Source organism: Cottoperca gobio, chromosome 13 (genome assembly GCF_900634415.1).
Source record: "Cottoperca gobio chromosome 13, fCotGob3.1, whole genome shotgun sequence".
Lineage (NCBI taxonomy): Eukaryota > Metazoa > Chordata > Actinopteri > Perciformes > Bovichtidae > Cottoperca > Cottoperca gobio.
Window position 1 is genome coordinate 8,380,498 of NC_041367.1, and position 18,303 is coordinate 8,398,800.

General features: G+C 40.6%; 1 protein-coding gene and 1 non-coding gene across 2 annotated transcripts; both read left to right on the forward strand.

Annotated features, from left to right (window-relative positions):
• Nucleotides 1-1,337: 1,337 nt before the first annotated feature.
• Nucleotides 1,338-18,132, forward strand: p2ry6 (pyrimidinergic receptor P2Y6). The gene is made up of 4 exons (XM_029446776.1): nucleotides 1,338-1,402; nucleotides 1,552-1,636; nucleotides 14,305-14,759; nucleotides 14,939-18,132. Exons 3-4 carry the CDS (start codon nucleotides 14,314-14,316, stop codon nucleotides 15,609-15,611), a joined length of 1,119 nt encoding a protein of 372 aa, XP_029302636.1. The 5' UTR covers nucleotides 1,338-1,402; nucleotides 1,552-1,636; nucleotides 14,305-14,313; the 3' UTR covers nucleotides 15,612-18,132.
• trnaa-agc (transfer RNA alanine (anticodon AGC)) lies at nucleotides 9,057-9,129 on the forward strand. The gene has a single exon. It is a non-coding gene; the product is annotated as a tRNA-Ala (tRNA).
• Nucleotides 18,133-18,303: the final 171 nt, after the last annotated feature.

Below are 18,303 nucleotides of genomic sequence, written 5' to 3' on the forward strand. Positions count from 1 at the left end.
ATCATTCACACTAAATAAGTTATAAATGAAATATAGCGGGGAGTGGCTCAAAAACAACATGAGAACATATAGTCATCCTCCCATTAGTAACATCTGATCTGACAAGTTTGTTAATAATAAATGATTGCACTATGAAGGAAATAATCATTGTAAGTGTGAGTGAGGCCTGCACAAATTCATTTTCACATGACAAACAGAGAAAGTACTTATGAAGAAACACATGTGGTCATGACTCACGGGCCACAACACTGACGACAAAAGCAAGACATATATATTAATATGACCTCAGTCTCTTAATCTCCAGATGGGATCCAAAACACAACCATTACTTTAGAAATACACTTGTTGGCCTGCTGTTTTACCTGTTTTACCTGTATATTCTTTACTCTACAACGGCATTAACATGAATACTCAAATGTTAAACATCTAAAAAATGCTACACATATCCAGATATTTTCAGAAACACTCATCAACCATATACAGGTAAGTGTGAATCTGAAGGGACATAAAGCACGCGAACCAGCAGCCACAACAGATTCCATTCACACTTTGTAGAGGTTCAACACAACCTCTTTCAGGATGTCACTTGCAGCATTTCGTTCTTTGTGATACGTGCAGGAGGCTAGCAGGTAAATAAAGTTGTGCTGTGGCTTCCACGATGTGTGTCCCTGCTGTAGCTATATCTTATCAGAGAGTAGACCTATAATCTGATGGAACACGGATGCTGAACAGGAAACAGCGATCGAATAAGAGACCAATAAAAGTCTCATAAAATCCCAACTAGATGAGAAACGGTGACACATGAAAACCAGCTATGCTACTCTCAGTGATTGTTTAACAAAAGCTGGGTTCATCAGCAATCCATGGGAGTTGATGGCAGGTAGTGGATTTTAACTCATAACCTCAATATTACTTGAATTCTTACCTCTCCAACATGGGAGGGCGAGACTAGGGTGTAGGACTGGGGCATTTGTTACACCTAGGTAGCTACATTGTTCTTTCTCACTTGTATCTTTGTGGTAGGGGATTGGACTGCACTAGGCCTATCTCATCATCACTATCGCTGTATTTGACATCTATGAGTGTGGGAGTATGCTATTGTTTGGTATTTCCCCATATGTCTTCATTCCTTTTTTGAAGTTTGTTTGAAGACATTTAACCGACGATTTCAACAAATTAGTTAACTGGCATAAAACAGTTATGATGTTGTCAACGCAGGTTATAAAGAACCGGGATAAAATCTCAGATAGCTCTCCTAATTTGAATCGCGCCCTGGCTGTGTGGTGCAAGTAAGGCTCATTGCGCGTGCGTGGCCCCGGTCTAGAGCGCGCCGTGGTGCTGCAGTGCCGCAGTAGCAACAGTGTGTGAAGCGCGTGCAGCTACCGGAGCAACTTCCCAGCAGGTAGGTCCGGAGACAGAGAAACGGCGAGTTTAAACCACACTTTTACTTAACTTTTACTTTAACAGCCTCGAGTGTGTTCTTATTGATTTATTTACACTTGCTTTCCACAACGTTTCCCCTCCACGCTGAACTCCTCTTTGTTGTTACAGAGGAGAGGAAAGGAGCAGGACGAGTCTTGTGTCATGACGCCAACTTGTTGATGTTGCCACTTCATTTGTATTGCCGTCATTCAGGGTAAGTTTAATTAGTTTACAGTTATATTGCTTCTTTTCTCTCTAAGGAATGAAACATATCTGGTTTCGGCATTTGGGTCAAACACTTGACAACATGATATTCCCGTTGGTGGCAGCGTGTTGCTAAATACCAATCTTATTTTACCAGTTATACATAGCTTTTCAGCTCCAGTGGTTTCATTGTGGTATTCTTAGTATAGTTTCACAGTTTTGTTTAGACATCTTAATCCTTCCCGCATATTTTAAAGTACTTCAGCCAGAACATATTATTGAAACATGCACTGAACGGAATGAACCAGATACCCAAAAACAGTAGGACTCTTCTGTTGTCACTGAAACGCCCCACAACCCACCAAGTCTGCCTCTGTTAGGGTAGAAGAATATTTGTGTCCTGAAAGGAGCTTCCCTGCTGTGTTGACATCAGGGTCGTTGCATCCTCAGAGAACTTGTTCTCTTTTAATCTGGGATATTAAAGAAACAGAACCACAGTACCCTCAGGCAAGGCACTAACCTGAATCAAGCTGCACAGTGTCCTGCCTCAGGGCACCAAGGTTTTTACTGTGCACACACCAGGTGTGAATATTCCACAGCATCTATGTGAATTCAGAAAATATAGTGTGAGGTTTTGCAGAACCATCACAATGAAAATTGAGTCTCAAACCACAAAAACGAAGCAATAAAAACATCGTGGGAAACTTGCACTGTTCCCATGAATTTGGTGTGTGTTTTTCCAGCTTGAAAAAACACGTAACTTGTTAACATCCCGGATAGAACATTTTAATAATCTTGTTTGTAGAAGTTCATTCACAAATCTCGACATGATGAGTATTTGTTAGACTCTTTGTTATATTAAATTGGACCATTATATACATATTTTACAAGATAATTAGTGCTAGAATAATTAGGAACAACAGGCCAGACTTCATGTGCTACGTTCGGTTTGTTCCTATTTATGGATTTACAACCTTGATAAATGGCTTTTATTTTCAATACATCAACTCCAATATTATTGGAGTGTTATAACAACAAGCAGTGTTGTCCACAGAACAGCCTTCTGTCTTAATATCTGTATCAACCATCAGAGAATAACCAGCACAGTGTTTCACAACATTGGCCTTGCATTGATATCTTAAATCAACTGGAGATTAAGTTTATACTTTGCTGAAAACATACAGAGACAGGAAAAATAATCCTCATTGGACCCCATGAAAACAGGCTGTGTGGGTGACAAGCTGCCAGCCAAACGCTCCCACTCACTCATACTTTCTCAATGACTTTAATGATTGCTTGGTCTATACAATGTCAGAAAGGGGTGATAAATAGCAATTCCAGTTTTCCAAGGTAAAGTTATAGCATTTATTTTCAAATGTTAATTAGATATTGCGATTAACATCGTTGTTATCATTATATATATGAATTATTTTGGCCATGCTAATCCTGTAGTAAAGCTGATATCTTGACAGCCCTACATAAGACAAAGAATAACAGCAACTCCTCATAATTGAGATGTTGGAAATTGGTCTTTTTGACCATCATTGCTTGGAAAAGGACTTGTTACCAATTTATTTACTGACATTTGGGATATTTGATTCAGTTCTACTTGTATGTAGTTGCTTCCCTTACGTCATTACATATATCATCTCTGCTTCTGATGATACCAGTGGGAAAATGACGATGTGCGATTTTTGCAATAAGAACATATTACACAATTTGTCACACTGATTTCTCCATAATGTCTGTAACAGCAAGGGAATTGTACCCAAGTCCAGTAAAGACAGGTCACATGTCACAGACATAATAACCAGGAAACATTTGGATTGGCTGGGTAAAGACCTGGCACACTTGCCATGAGACCTTGGCACGGCGACTGTGTTTTTAGTGAAAATTCTTTTCTGCAGGGCTATGTCTGTCTGACTGGGAACAGACTAATGCAACACTGGTTTGAATCAGAATCAGAAATCCTTTATTTGTCCCACGACGGGGAAATTTACGCTGTTACAGCAAAGAGAGTAAAGTGACAAGTAACAATTAAATAGAATAAAAATACGGTAATAGTAATATAAGTACAGTCATCGGAGAGAAAAAAAAGTATAGGAGTGAATATTGCACATGTGTAATTGCAAAAGTTATAAAAAGTGAATATCGCACAAGGCATTGGTAAATGCACACTGTCGGAATACACTTTTGTTGGTGTGGTGGTCTACTAGGGGCCGTGGTGATCGTACAGTCTGACCGCTGCAGGAAGAAAGGACCTACGGTATCTCACCGCGGGTGAAGCAGCCTGTCACTGAAGGAGCTGCACAGTGCGGACAAAGTGTCCTAGATGGGGTGGGACATGTCGTCCAATAGAGATGACAGCTTGGCTGTCATTTTCCTGTCTCCCACCACCTCCACAGTGTCCAGCAGGCTCCCCAGGACAGAGCTGGCCTTCTTAACCAGTCTGCTCAGTCTCTTCCTGTCAGCAGCCGAGATGCTGCTTCCCCAGCAGACCACTCCATACAAAATAGCAGATGCCACCACAAAGTCAAAGAAGGTCTTAAGGAGTGCCCCTTGCACTCCAAAAGACTTCAGTCTCCTTAGCAGATAAAGCCTGCTCTGTCCCTTCTTGAACAGAGCAGCAGAGTTATCTGACCAGTCCAGTTTATTGTTCAGGTACTTGTAAGATTTTACAATCTCAATATCCGTACCCAGGACGTTCACTGGTGTTGGGGGGGCATGATGGCGCCTCCTGAAGTCCACCACCAGCTCCCTGGTCTTCCCTGCATTGAGCAGGAGGTGGTTCCTCTGGCACCAGAGGGGAAAGTCCTGTGTCAGCTCTCTCTACTCCTTGTCATCCCCATCAGAGATGAGGCCGACAATAGCAGAGTCGTCAGAGAACTTCTGCAGGTGACACTTTGCTGTATTGTGGGTGAAGTCTGCAGTGTAGAGGGTGAAGAGAAACGATGCCAGAACCGTTCCTTGGGAGGCCCCCGTGCTGCAGCCAATCGTGTCCGAATGACACTCCCAGGTCCTCACGTACTGTGGACGGTTGGCGAGGTAGTCCAGGATTCAGCTGTGAGGTGTGGTGATCCACCCCTGAGCACTCCAGCTTGTCCCCCAGCAGCCTGGGTTGAATGGTGTTGAAGGCACTGGAGAAATCAAAGAACATGATTCTCACAGTGCCCCCAGCCTTCTCCAGGTGACAGAGGGATCTCTGCATCAGGTAGGTGACAGCATCATCCACCCCGATGCCAGGTTGGTGGGCGAACTGAAGTGGGTCCATGGATGGTCTCACAAGGGGTCAAAGATAGCCAAGGACCAGCCTCTCCAGGGTCTTCATCAGCTGCTATGTCAGTGCCACCGGTCTGTAGCTGTTGAAGTCCTTGGGGTGGGGGGTCTTTGGCACGGGTACCACACAAGATGTTTTCCACAGTTGTGGTACCCTCCCTTGCTTCAGGCTCAGGTTGAATAATAGCTCCACAATCCCGCACAGTTGGTCGGCGCAGGATTTGAGGAGCCTTGAGCTGATGCCATCTGGACCCGCAGCCTTTCTTGCTTTACAACTTTTTGAGCTCACTCCTCACCTGGTTGATTGTGAGGGACAAAGTGCAGGTAGTGGGTGGAGGGGTGTGTGTGTGTGAAGTAGCTGACAGTGGGGGGTTGAGGGAGTCAGGGTGGAGATGGCATGGTTGTTCACCGGTGATAAGAACAATGGAGGTTGCAGCCGGGGGGGAGGGGCGCCTCTATCAAATCTATTGAAGAAAATGTTCAAGTCATTCACCCACTTTAGGTCCCCCTTGGGCTCTGAGTCTGGCTCCTTGTACCCAGAGATGGTTTTCAGGCCTCTGGAGACACACAGACTAGACAGAGTGGTGATAGAGGGGTAGAGAGAGAGAAACACAGCCAAAGTTGTTTACAGGACAGAGTTAATTGCACAATATTATCTCCCATAGTAAATATCAAAAGCTCAGAGGCAGCCATCTCAAATAGGCTAGCCAAATGTCTCCTTAAAATTGGTAGTTTAATGCAGATGACCAAAAGAAATCTGACTTCTCTGGTCTGAGTAGGATTTAAAGGGATTACTCCTGTAATGTGTCTTAATAGGGAACCGTAGCGACCAGAGCTAATGTTAAAGAGTATACTGTATAATTCTCCATGACTGTCAGAGATGCATTGAAGAGAATCAGTTAGTAAAGACATTTCTTTTCTTTTTGTCCTGTCTTAATTCTTTACTGACTCTGTTTTTACCAGATGCATTCCTATCCCATCTGCACCACAAACCCATGACAACAGCCATCACAGGGCACAGGTTAACTACTATTTGCCACTCTGTTAAGCGTTTGGTGAGCTTTTTGTCTGACTTAAGGTGTGTATTAAGCTATTACAGCAACTTGCAGCAGCTTATGTTTGGAGAAACTTGTTTTTCTGTCAACATTAAAAGGAATCAATAACAATTACCATTCAAAAGCAAAAACATGTGTCTGGACAGCAACACAAGTTGAAAATATTTGTGCTTCCCTGGGATATTTCTGCAATAACCACAATACTCTATTATTCTAATAATATAGAGGTGTAAATGGCAAAAAGAGAGATGAAAATGGACAACAATTTAACAGTCAGATTTGTTTGAGGTATGAAGAGTAGGGAAGTCGTCCTCCTACGTAGCTGGTTAGCCTTAAAAAAAAGACGAAACATTGAGATTGGTGCAACTGTACTACAGAAATAACAAGTCTTGGACGTGTCCTATGGGTTTAAGACGCTTGGCATGTTATTAGAAAGTCTTCTGTTTAAGTCTACTTCTACCTGGTCATCTTTCTACTGTTTACTGTCTAATAAAGGCAATATATTAGATATTAGACTGAAATAATTTCTTCTTTCATTCATTCATCCAGGCAACAAAGGGGTTGTTTATAAGACGCCACAGATCCAATTGACATTTCTGCAAGTCGACTTACAACTTGTGCAGCTATTGCCATTATTGTGACACAATTGTTTTTTAATTTGCTAGGTTGCTAGCTAGCTATGCACGAAGATGACCCCCTGAATCTGAATCCTGCCTACTAATGGTTGGTCGCTTCTCTTACCAGGGAAAACAGCTGTTAACGGAAGCAACACCAGACCACTTTGAACTGCTAAACAAATCTGAGATGTAGATTGCGATTCAGAAGTCTGAAACCAGGCACATAAAATGACCTCTGTGTCGACTGAAAATGATCTAAGCAGGACGGATATTAGCTACTGAGGGCGTGGAGCAAAACTGCCCCCAATCTCCCCGTCAACCTCAACAGAAACCAGCTAACCTGAACACATAGTCAGACTGAATGAAGTTCAACAAAAGGACAATGTAGTCCGATGATCACGCTAGAAGGAACCTCTAAGGCTGCAGTGCCCGATGCCTTACTGTCCTCGCTCTTTATTTTACTTGTTTCATCACAGCTGCATTCACTTCCCCTGTATGTAGCAACCGCTCGACAAGAGTCGGACAGAGACCAGCCTGAACTGATGTTTATCCGTCTTTACATGCTAAAATCCTCAGTCCAAATCCTTACAGCAACGAGCATCAACACGTTTTTGTCTACAAGTTACGACAAATTATTACTAGCAGAGAGCGGTGTATTGTCATCAGCTGCCTTGTGTGTGATCCTTATTACTGTGAAAGGCACTGGTGTCCTATCTGTACTTTTTCACTGGACTACCAGTAACTATGTTTTGATTCAGTTCTGCCAGAAGGGGATATTTTACTCGATTAATACACAAAGCCGTCTGTCTAGCCATGTGACAATGTCCATATTTGTACCTAAAACTTCTTCTCTTGTTAAAATCATACAATGTGTATGAAACACATCATTTTTCAGAGAAGACCAGGATTAGGAGGATTAGTTCAAATATGTGTGCTGCTTGGTATGTTAGAGATCTCTGAGGATAGTTTGGAAGTTGTTTATTACAACCGTTGACTGATTGCAGTCATGCAAGAACCAATTATTTTATTCTCCTCGTGTTTGTGTGTGTGTGTGTGTGTGCGTGTGTGCGTGTGTGTGTGTGTGTGTGTGTGTGTGTGCGTGCATGCATTCTTCTGTTGAACACCAGCCTTCCTCATCACCCGTGTGTGTATTTATGGTGCAGCTGATTGGTTTAAAATGTCTCCTGTGTAATGGCCATAGTCTGCATCATATCTGCTAATAATTAGCAGATATAATACATAATTAGTAAAGTGTTTTTTTTTTCCTAATCAAGACAAATGGCCATGACATCTGCAGCAGACAATTGGGTGTGTTTTTCCACCACAGCTTCAAATTTGAGGATTTTCTCTGTCCAATTAATTGATTATTTTAGGTTTTGTGCTGTTGACTAGGGTTACAACTAATAATTATTTTCATTATCCCAAAGATTAGGACTGCCACTGTCGTGCACATAATCATAATTCACTGGAGGAAGGTATTGTAGCTGAAGATATGTCCCAAAGATATTCAGTTTAATATGAAACAGAGAAAAGCAGGAAATCTCCATATTTAAAGGCTAAAAACAGCATTTTCTAAATTAGCTGAACGATTAATCGATTATCAAACTAGACTACAATAATGTTTCTGTTGATTGACCGATTAGATGAATAATCGTTGCAGCTCTACCGCTGACAAAACAAGATAAAAGATGTCATCTTGGAGTCTAATTGTGATTGCCATTTTCTGAATTTTACAACGAATCGTAACAATAATCAACAGATTAATAAAATAATCTACCTGTAGCCCTTATTGAATTGTTGCTTACATACTTACAGTTAATGACATACCTGCATAAACTGGATTTTTTTGAGGCGGCAAAACTAATTGTAAAAACAACATTGACATATTATCACCTATTTAAAGTTTATATGGGAATTTTGTTAACAGTTGTCAAACACCCGGCAGACACAGAGCAACATAAGTATTCATTCAGACATCATACAGTCACACTATTGTTTGTGCAATCTAAGCAACAAAGCTAACTGTCTCTTTCTGTTGTTTCGTGCTGGGAATTGAGCGTATGACTCATGTTACCTTAACCAGGGTTCAAAGATCCTGATTCTACCAAATCCACATGCTGAATTATCATTAACACTTAATACGTGGTGTTTGATTTACGACCCTGTTGGTGTTATGCTGTTGAGCTGTTAATCTTCTATATTTGTCCAGAGTTGCAATCACATTCTCGTGATCATGGTTTATAAATAATCTTCCGTCACCTTTAGCTCTGCCTTTTGGCAGGCGTGGAGGGTAGAGAGTATGCAGCAGCATGTCTCTCTTGTCAAAGCATGTGTGAAAGAGACCGAGTGAGAGAAATAACCAGACTGCAATGTGAGGGAGCGTCACTGTCAGTCTCCGGTAATGTTACCCGTGTGGGCAGGACTGTGTGTACCGCTTAATCACATGTCATTTCATGTCTTTTTTTAGGGGGTATGGTATTCTGGGGAATTAGCTCAAATGGTAGAGCGCTCGCTTAGCATGCGAGAAGTAGCGGGATCGATGCCCGCATTCTCCAACAAGTTTTTTTTTTTTTTTTACAATGCCTTTAATGGTAAAATGATTTTTACAGATTATCAGATGTGCCAGTGAATGCAGCATTAAAGAGCGGTGTTGTCTTTAATCATGTCATTGGATGAATGTCTATATTTGTTGCCAGGCAGTGTAGGTAATCTATAATCTTCTTATTATAACATTTACAGTAGTACTGTACAACATACATTATCTAAGCATTTACAGCTGCTTTCTCAGACAAATGGGAATGATTACTACCAGAGCTTCACTTTATCCAAGGAACAGTTTGACTAAAATAAATCGTTTTATTAATTGCACAACGTCACATGTGGTGTAACTTTTATAGGTTTCAGAAAACACATAGAGTTTGAGGAGAAGATTTATAGACCGGTTTCATGAAACCTGGCAGAAATACAATGACTATGTGGGCAGAAAAATGCTGCACTGAGTCATAGAGAAAAAGTAGATGACTCCTTCACACCCATAATGACATAGTCAGATTAACTCCTGCAAAGGTCAGTGAGCAATGTTTTAATTGTTATGTGCTGTTAGTGTCACGATGGATCAAACATGTGGTTTGAAATGACTTCATTGCAGATGCAACTTTCATTTTTATGTTGTGAGAATGTTGTCTAAAAATAGTCTAAAGCTGTTTATCGTAAACCTTTGTGTCATTTAACATTTAACATTATTTGAGTTATTTTTAGAATAGCACATCAATATAATTATGCATCAAAGACATTTACTCTCGAGTCATTCTGGTGACATGAATATTGTTAAATGAAAAGTTGTGTTTCTCTACCTTTTTTTCCCCTCTGGGTCTGTTAGTATGTCTGTTTCCTGCTGACCATTAATGTGTTTATCTATTATACTGCTATTTAACTAAGATCAATGGCAATCAGGAAATGATTGAGTGCAGAAATAACCACTTAGAGGCCTGTGATTACTGTTGGCTCTCTAGAGTGTTTGAAAATTGGAAACATGACCATATCAAACACGCACATACTTAAACACTTTCAGGAGCACTGACATATAAATCGTGTGCATGTGACGTCACGCGTACGTCCCAACCCGTAAATCAGCCATGTTGGATGATATACACAACCAAGACGGCGCCCGTTCCTGTGGGAGTTGCTGCAAACTACTCGTGACCCAGAGAAACGGTTCTTTAGATTTCCTACAATCATCAAAAACAACGATCCACAAAAGATAGATGAATTACTGTCTACCGAACGCCGTACGCTGGTTTAGCAACATAACTCGTGAGGATTTAACAGAAGAAAAAGCACAATTCACCCATGTGTGTGGCGTCCACTTTATATCTGGTAAGAGCTCATGCTAAAGCTATGTTTTCAATGTTTACGTTAAACATTTGTGCTTATGGTATACCCAAACACTGTAAGACCTTACTTCTCGTCACCAGGAGAAGCGGCAAAGCTTTATGATAGCAGCCATTTGCTCTTTTCTTCTGTGCATGTTTTTGTTTGGCTTATTCTTGAGACTACTTCACTTGCGAAAAGCAAAGCATTTATAAGATATACAATATTTGTATATCATCCGACATGGCGTCGCACGCATACGTCACACAGTTTTGTCACGTGTTTGCACACTATCTATACTCAGTCATCATTAAAGCCACACAATAACAATACACTGATGTTATTGAAAGGTGAATCTCGAGTGCATATCGGTTTTCGTCCAACTCTTCCATTTAAAAACAGTGATGAACTAGGCTTATCAACTGCCCTCATTTACATCAGTTTATACTAAGTTTTAATTACATTTTGCACTGAATTTAGTTACTTTCTCTAAGAATAGTCCTCAGTCTAGTGCATTAGCACATCTGATAGCGGAGTCGATTGAATTAGCACGTCTGGGACCTGAGTTGATCAGTACATCTGTGTTTACTGTAAACCCCCATGTTGTAGAACAAAGGAAGACTGACCTGGAAGCTCTTCATGGCTTCCTGTCCTTTGAATGGGTATAAATATCAGTATTTATACCCATTCAAAGGGGAGAGTTGCTCCGGTGAGCAACACAGCAGACTTTACAAACCTGTATATGTGTGAGTTTTGATCATCGATTGTATGAATAAACTCGGCTCCTTCTTGCAAGAATATAGATTAAACCCTTTTATTTGATTTGAATCCTGACTTCGTGGTGTTATTAGGGATATTTTTCTAACACTTTCATAACACAACAGTCTGATTAATCTCAGAAAGAGGTTTCACATTTCTGCTTGCCAATTAATTAAAAAAGAAATTGACTGTCAACAGATCATTATTTCTTCATGAACAACATCTTCCTCCAGTGATATATGATTACATGCACCACAGTGGCAATCCTAATGAGGCATAGATATTCAATATGGCTTGTTTTAGTTAGCAGGTATCTGCTCTCATTCCTGCTTTGCTTTGTAGATCAATGATTTGCTTGCTACGACTTGTAGGATCCAGAATGTGTGCGTATTCGCTCTTGTATTGTAGGACACTAGAGAAAGAAGACTTGCCAGTGACCTGTTCAGTTCTTTAGTAAAGTTAATTTGTTTTCATGTTGCTGCTCGCTCTTTGACACCATTAACTGCATATTCATGCCAACATTATAAATACCAAGAACCACAAAGTGACACAACTTCCCAAACAGGAGTTTGTGGAAAGTTCCAGTATGGATTGCAGCTTTAATATCGAAGTCAGACGAAAACGTGTTGTTACACTTCATCCCTGGAGGTTAGGCATGGTTAGCCCACTAAAGCAGACCATAAGCAGCTCCTTCAGTCAGAACAAGAGCCCTTCTTCTCTTACCATCATAAAACATACTGCATTTTAAAAGTGTGATTTATGGAGTTAATCAGGAATTGCTTTCTAAAGTGCAGTGTTTTCAGAAAGCGCATTTATCAGAGTGACTTTCATGACGTCGCTGGGCTTAAAGATAGCCAAGGGAATTGGTCTCAAGGCATTTCTTGAGACAGGCTTATCGACAAATCAAAAAATCTGAATTACACTGTAAATTAATCATCAGCACATAAAGCCGACTGTAGTCCATTTTCCAAACCTCTGTTGTTCCTCTCCGTCGGTTCATTGGTTCAGTTTATTGAAAAGTTGTATGGTTTGCTGGCACTCTGCTCCCTCTCACTCCTCCTCACCTTCAATTACTTTACCGGGAATTATGAAATAATGCATCACTGTTGTCACAACAAACTGTTCATACACCCACACAGATGAGTTCATTTAAAAACACACACTTATAGACTCACAGTTTTTTGGGACAAACACAAGGACATTTTTGACATCAGTTTATCAAAGACACCGCACATGCACACACTCTTATACATTACACACACATAGGCTTTAGTTGTGACATACCATGAGTCAGTCTGACAAGGCTATAGAATATGAAGTGGTTTAAGCCAATCACTTATTCGCCCACATGCTGCCCTGAAGGAAATTGATATGATTGATGTTGGTGGTGGGGGCAGTAATTAACATTGTTGATTGATCTAGCAGCCTGTTTCAGACAGTGTGAGTGGGAGACCAGACAATACGCACTGGTTTTCATTTCAAAACTTACAGCTGTCCAGCTTCCACTTATTACAACATGATAGAAGGATTAAATTATCATAATATTATGGGCTGTCTGGGCCATTATTTATTTTGGTGGAGTTTTTTTTCTAGACACAGTTATAAGGTACTGCTACAATACTTGAGTGTTGTTTTATTGTGTGCAAATTAATTCTTTTATTCCACTACATCTCAGAGGTACTAAATATTGCAGTTTTTACTCGATTACCGCTGTAGTTATTTTGCAGATTAGGATTTCACTTTAAAATCATATGATGACGATATGATACTACGACTACTTTACAATTGCATTGCTACTGCTTATGTACTTTCATTTAAATACAATAATGATTAAAGAAAAAGTGTTGATCGGGTTCAAGGTGATGTTGATGACATAAATCAAACAAATACTGATCACTTGTGCCCTCTGCTGGAGAGGTTCTCTCAACACTTGAATACACATCACTTTCATTTGATTTAACCTGAATTTAAGCATAACCACAAAGACCATCTTGCTTCAGCTAGATGCGTTATGATCACTGAGTAAGGACCGAAACACTGAAAGACTCAGATTGTGAATGGATAAGAGGAGATTTATTTATGTTCAGGGTCTCCAGGGAAAGAGGATTGTATGAGGGGGAATGTTGGGCAGGTGAAGGCAGAAGAGAGTGGGTGGTGAAGCGTGGCGGAGCAGGAGTGAGGACTGGATGTGAGAGCCAGAACACTTAGCAACCGGCAGATAAACAGGCAGGCAATGATTCTGTGGCACAGGGAGACAAAGCTAACCACTAGGGTTGGAACAATGATCAGGCAATGAATGAGTGAACAGCCGGGGTTAAAATACTGATAGCTGATGAGCTGATGGATGGCAGGTAAGCAGACTGGAGCAGGTTTAATTCTCTAATCAGGAAGGAGCCAGGAGAGTTCTGGGAGGAAGCCACACACAGACACAGACAGGGAGACACAGACAGGAAGAGGCAGACAGGGAGAGGCAGACAGAGAGACACAGACATGGAGACGCAGACAGGGAGACGCAGACATGGAGACGCAGACAAGGAGACGCAGACAGGGAGACGCAGACAGGGAGACACAGACATGGAGACACAGACATGGAGACACAGACAGGGAGACACAGACAGGGAGACACTGAAAGGGAGACACAGACAGGGAGACACAGACAGGGAGACACAGACAAGGAGACACAGACAGGGAGACACAGACAGGGAGACACAGACAGGGAGAGACGGACAGGGAGACACAGGGGAGAGGGAAACACACACTAGGAGATTTGCAGGGGCATGGCCACAGCTGTTACAAGATGCCCTGTATACATTACATCTGCTGCATGACTTCCTGCAATGTGGAAATGTTTATCTGTATTGTCAATGTTAAATAAACAAATAAAAATACAACTTATCCTTTAAGTGTAGTTAGTTTGAGGTAAAACTGTTGAGTGTTTGTGGTTCGTAGTACAGTGTGTGCTCTTACAATCATACACATTTGGAATTTTATTTTGAGTGGAAATAGTTCTTGTTAATGTTAATATTGCCATTAGCTCGGCAAAATCACACTCATTGGTGGAACTCACATCGAGTAACAACCCCCTCATGTGTCTCCTCCAGGATGTGAAGATGCCACATTCTGTCAACTCCTTCCCGACGGAAAGTCTCATCTCCGAAACTTTCCCTTCTGACTTCTTCTCTACCAACATATGGCCTACAGAGCCTTACACAGCAGACGGCTTCATCGCCAGCATCGGCAACATCAGCAACATCAGCAACATCAGCAGGGTAGGCGACCTTCGCTGCACCTATAAGGAAGAATTTAAACGTATTTTACTCCCTACTGTGTACACTTTAGTCTTCTTGCTCGGACTTCCTCTCAATGCTGCTGTCATACTGAAGATATGGAGGACTCGACCCAATCTGTCCAAAAACAACATCTATATGCTCAACTTGGCCATAGCAGACTTCCTGTATGTGATGTCACTTCCCTTGCTCATCTACAACTATGCCAGTCGTGACTACTGGCCCTTTGGGGAGTTTGCCTGTAAACTGGTCAGGTTTCAGTTCTACAGGTGAGATACTTGACTGAATATTGGATAATTATGTCTTTATACAGCTGTGTGTTAAAATTATTCCTTTTTTTTGTTTTATAAACTTTACAGTTAAATGAGAAAACTTTGTCTTTCTCACAACACGGTACAGCAGAATGCAACTTAATAAGATCTGACTTAACTGTATTTTCTTTTTCTAGTAATCTGCATGGCAGCATCCTCTTCCTCACCTGCATCAGTGTGCAGCGCTATGTGGGCATTTGTCATCCTATGACGATGTGGCACAAGCAAGGTGGTCGCAGGTTGGCGTGGTGTGTCTGTGGAGGGGTATGGGTGGTGGTCATCGTCCTGTGCGCGCCAACTTTTCACTTCGCTGAGACGGGAATCCAGCGAAACCGCACAGTTTGTTACGATTTAAGTACGCCAAAGAATTCAGTAGACTACTATCCTTACGGCATGGCTCTGACCTGCCTCGGCTTCTTGGTGCCTTTCGTGGGTGTGATGGTGTGCTACTGTCGGATGGCCCTCATCCTCTGCCGCCCAGTATCTTACCAGGGTGTCTCCATGGCGACGGGGGAGAAACGGGACAAGGCGGTGAGGATGATCATTGTGGTGGCGGCAGTGTTCTGCATAAGCTTCCTGCCGTTTCACCTCACCAAGACCATGTACCTGGTGGTGCGTACTCTGCCTGGTGCGCCCTGCGAGACAAGAAACTTGTTCTCAATCATCTATAAAAGCACCAGGCCGTTTGCCAGCATGAACAGCTTTCTGGACCCTATTCTATTTTACTTCACCCAGCCACGCTACCGCCGGAGCACCAGAAGGTTTATGCTCAAAGTCACCACCCTCAGGGACAAGGGCACAAGTGTGTGAGCCAACGGTATTTCTCGAAGCCTTCTTGCTATACACCAGTGGTGCATCCTAGAAGGCTGCAAAGTGGTACTTTTATTGGTTGCTGAGTTTCCTCGTACATGTTCTAATGCAAGTCCTTTACGCTTTTACCTCCTACTCACTGCGACGAGGTACCTTCCTATGTGGGTCTAACAAAGATTTAGAGGTACTGGCATACCAAGATCAAGAAGACTTCTGAAATGCAAAATGAAGGTTGTAATCTTGTAATATGAAAGGTAAACAGAGTGATCCATTTGTTGTCTTCTTACTTGTATAAATTGGCATTAACCATCACAGTGTATTTTCTCAGGCATTTGGAGCGCCTCTCTTTGAGATTCCAGATTCTGTCTCGTCTTAATTTCATCGTTTTGTGGCGGAGGATTTCCGTCAGCAGACCAAAGCATTCACATCCTGTATTGTCCTCGTTTTTTCTGTGAAACGTTTACTTTCTGTCTCCGCTCTGCACTGGGGTAGTAAAGGAGAAACTTGTATCTATTTTTTGGAAATCGTCTTTTGTATTTCACACTGTGAGTATAATAGATATAGATATAATGATAATACTCTTACATGATAAAGTGACAAGGAGTATCTTCCACTTTACCAGGCCTCCCCCAGTTTATATAGAACTGAAAGTGAAAGATGATTTTGAGATATGTGTGAAGTGGAGGGGGGGAAATTAAATAGTGAAAGAGAGAAGGCAAAGTATTATTTTGGGGTTAAATATTTACTACGGCACAAAGCCATGTAAATGCTTAAAGTGATTGTAAATATTATTAATTTATGCTAGAATTGCTTGAAGCCCTTGTATGAGGAAATGTGCATTTTTTTAGTATTACACTTTCACATGAAGGTTTTCTACTGTTTCTTCCCTAAAAGTTGTAAGACTTGTTGTTTCATATTTCCACCACTGGATGGTGTGTGCACCCCAATGCTGCAACCTGCACTGCACTGAAATGCTGGCTCTGTTCTTTCTAAAAATGGTACAGTTAATAACATGTTATCCAGTAAGGATAACATCTTAGCTACTACAATCAAAGATAAACTGATGCCAACAAAACGTAAATGTCCAGCGCATACCACACTAAAATAGGCTACCAGTCTATATTTGTCTCTACGTATTCTTTAAAGTGACCAGTGGAAAAAGGAAATCCATTTATGCCACTGTTAAAACATTTAAGAGTTGTTATCAGATGCTTAGAGTGAAGAAAAAAAATGCAATTCATGGACGTTAGGGCAGGGTCTAAATTAGGGCTCAACCCTGTGGTTTTCCACTTCCTGTTAGTGTGAAACTTTTCCATGAAATTAGGATTTCTCTTGAAGAAATCCCAGTCTGCAGATGGAAGTTTAGAGTTGTAGAGATGACATAACAAAGAATGAATAATAGTAAATAGAGACATTTATAAAAAGGAGCGTTGTATTCTTAAAGAGGTACTCGACGACATGTGAATTGTTTAGTACTTTGTACTGTTTTGATATCTAACTGGATACAACTCAGTCTAAATGTGTACAGTATATACATTTAAACTTCCTTCTACTATTTCTCATTGAGTCATACCAAGTATCAGAGTTATTGAGTTTATGTTACAGTACAGATTGTGTCGTAGTTGGTTGTCACTGCATTTCGCTGTAGCTTAATGTTAACTTAACTCAATTCTAATTGATATGTTTTTCCAATTCCTTATTTATCCTTATCGCTTTGATATCAAAACTAAAGTAATCCTTAATTCAGATTTTTAAATACATTTAATGTGCCAACAACCTTTGAATTGCTCTGAAGCCACTGTAAAATACATAATTAAGGCAGCTTTACTAGTTAAACACTTTGTTCAAACATGCACCACTAGTTTGAGTTTTGCGGGTAAGAAACGTTGCGTCTATTACTTTAATGTGAACATGTCATTTTCATGCAATACATTAAATGCAATGAGCATTTTGACGACAGTATGAGATCATGTGCTTATAAATGTTAAGAACTTCTTAATGTATGTGTGTGTGTACAGCATGCATGTTGAGTAATGTAGTTTACTGTATGTTGTGCTCCTGGCTTTAGCATACAGTGAATGCACAAGTTCTGTTGTGTCTTATTGGTTGAATATTTGCGATGTCTGATTATTTCTTGTCTGAAATGTGTTGTGTGTGTGTATGTGTTCAGTTTAGAGCGTTTCAGAAGTCTTTGCACTGTGCTAACATATTTGTGTCAATCAGTATTATTTAGAATAATTCTTATTTTTGTAAAATATTGTACCACAGTGTAGTATCAGAAAATAAAAGTGTATTTTTGTTACATAGATATAATTATGTTGAGGAAAAAAAGAACTATTATGTTTTTATATATTTTAGTTTTTCTTTCTTTCTTACTACCTACCATGCAGCACCCTTGAGTTGTTTGTGAAAATGTTTTGAATGTTGTCATATTGTAACTAAAAACAGCCATTAAAAAAAAGTCACGTAGCCACGAATGCCTTTCTACCACTTTGTTTGGATAAAATTATTTTTTTATGAATATATTGTCAGCATCTTTATAACAACACAACATGAACCTTTACACTCATCTGGAAAACGTTAGTGTACCAGAATGTATCAATAACTTCATATACAAGCAGTATTTATTAGCCTATATACATACCTATATCTATATACATGTACATCTAGCAATTAAATATTGATAAAGATT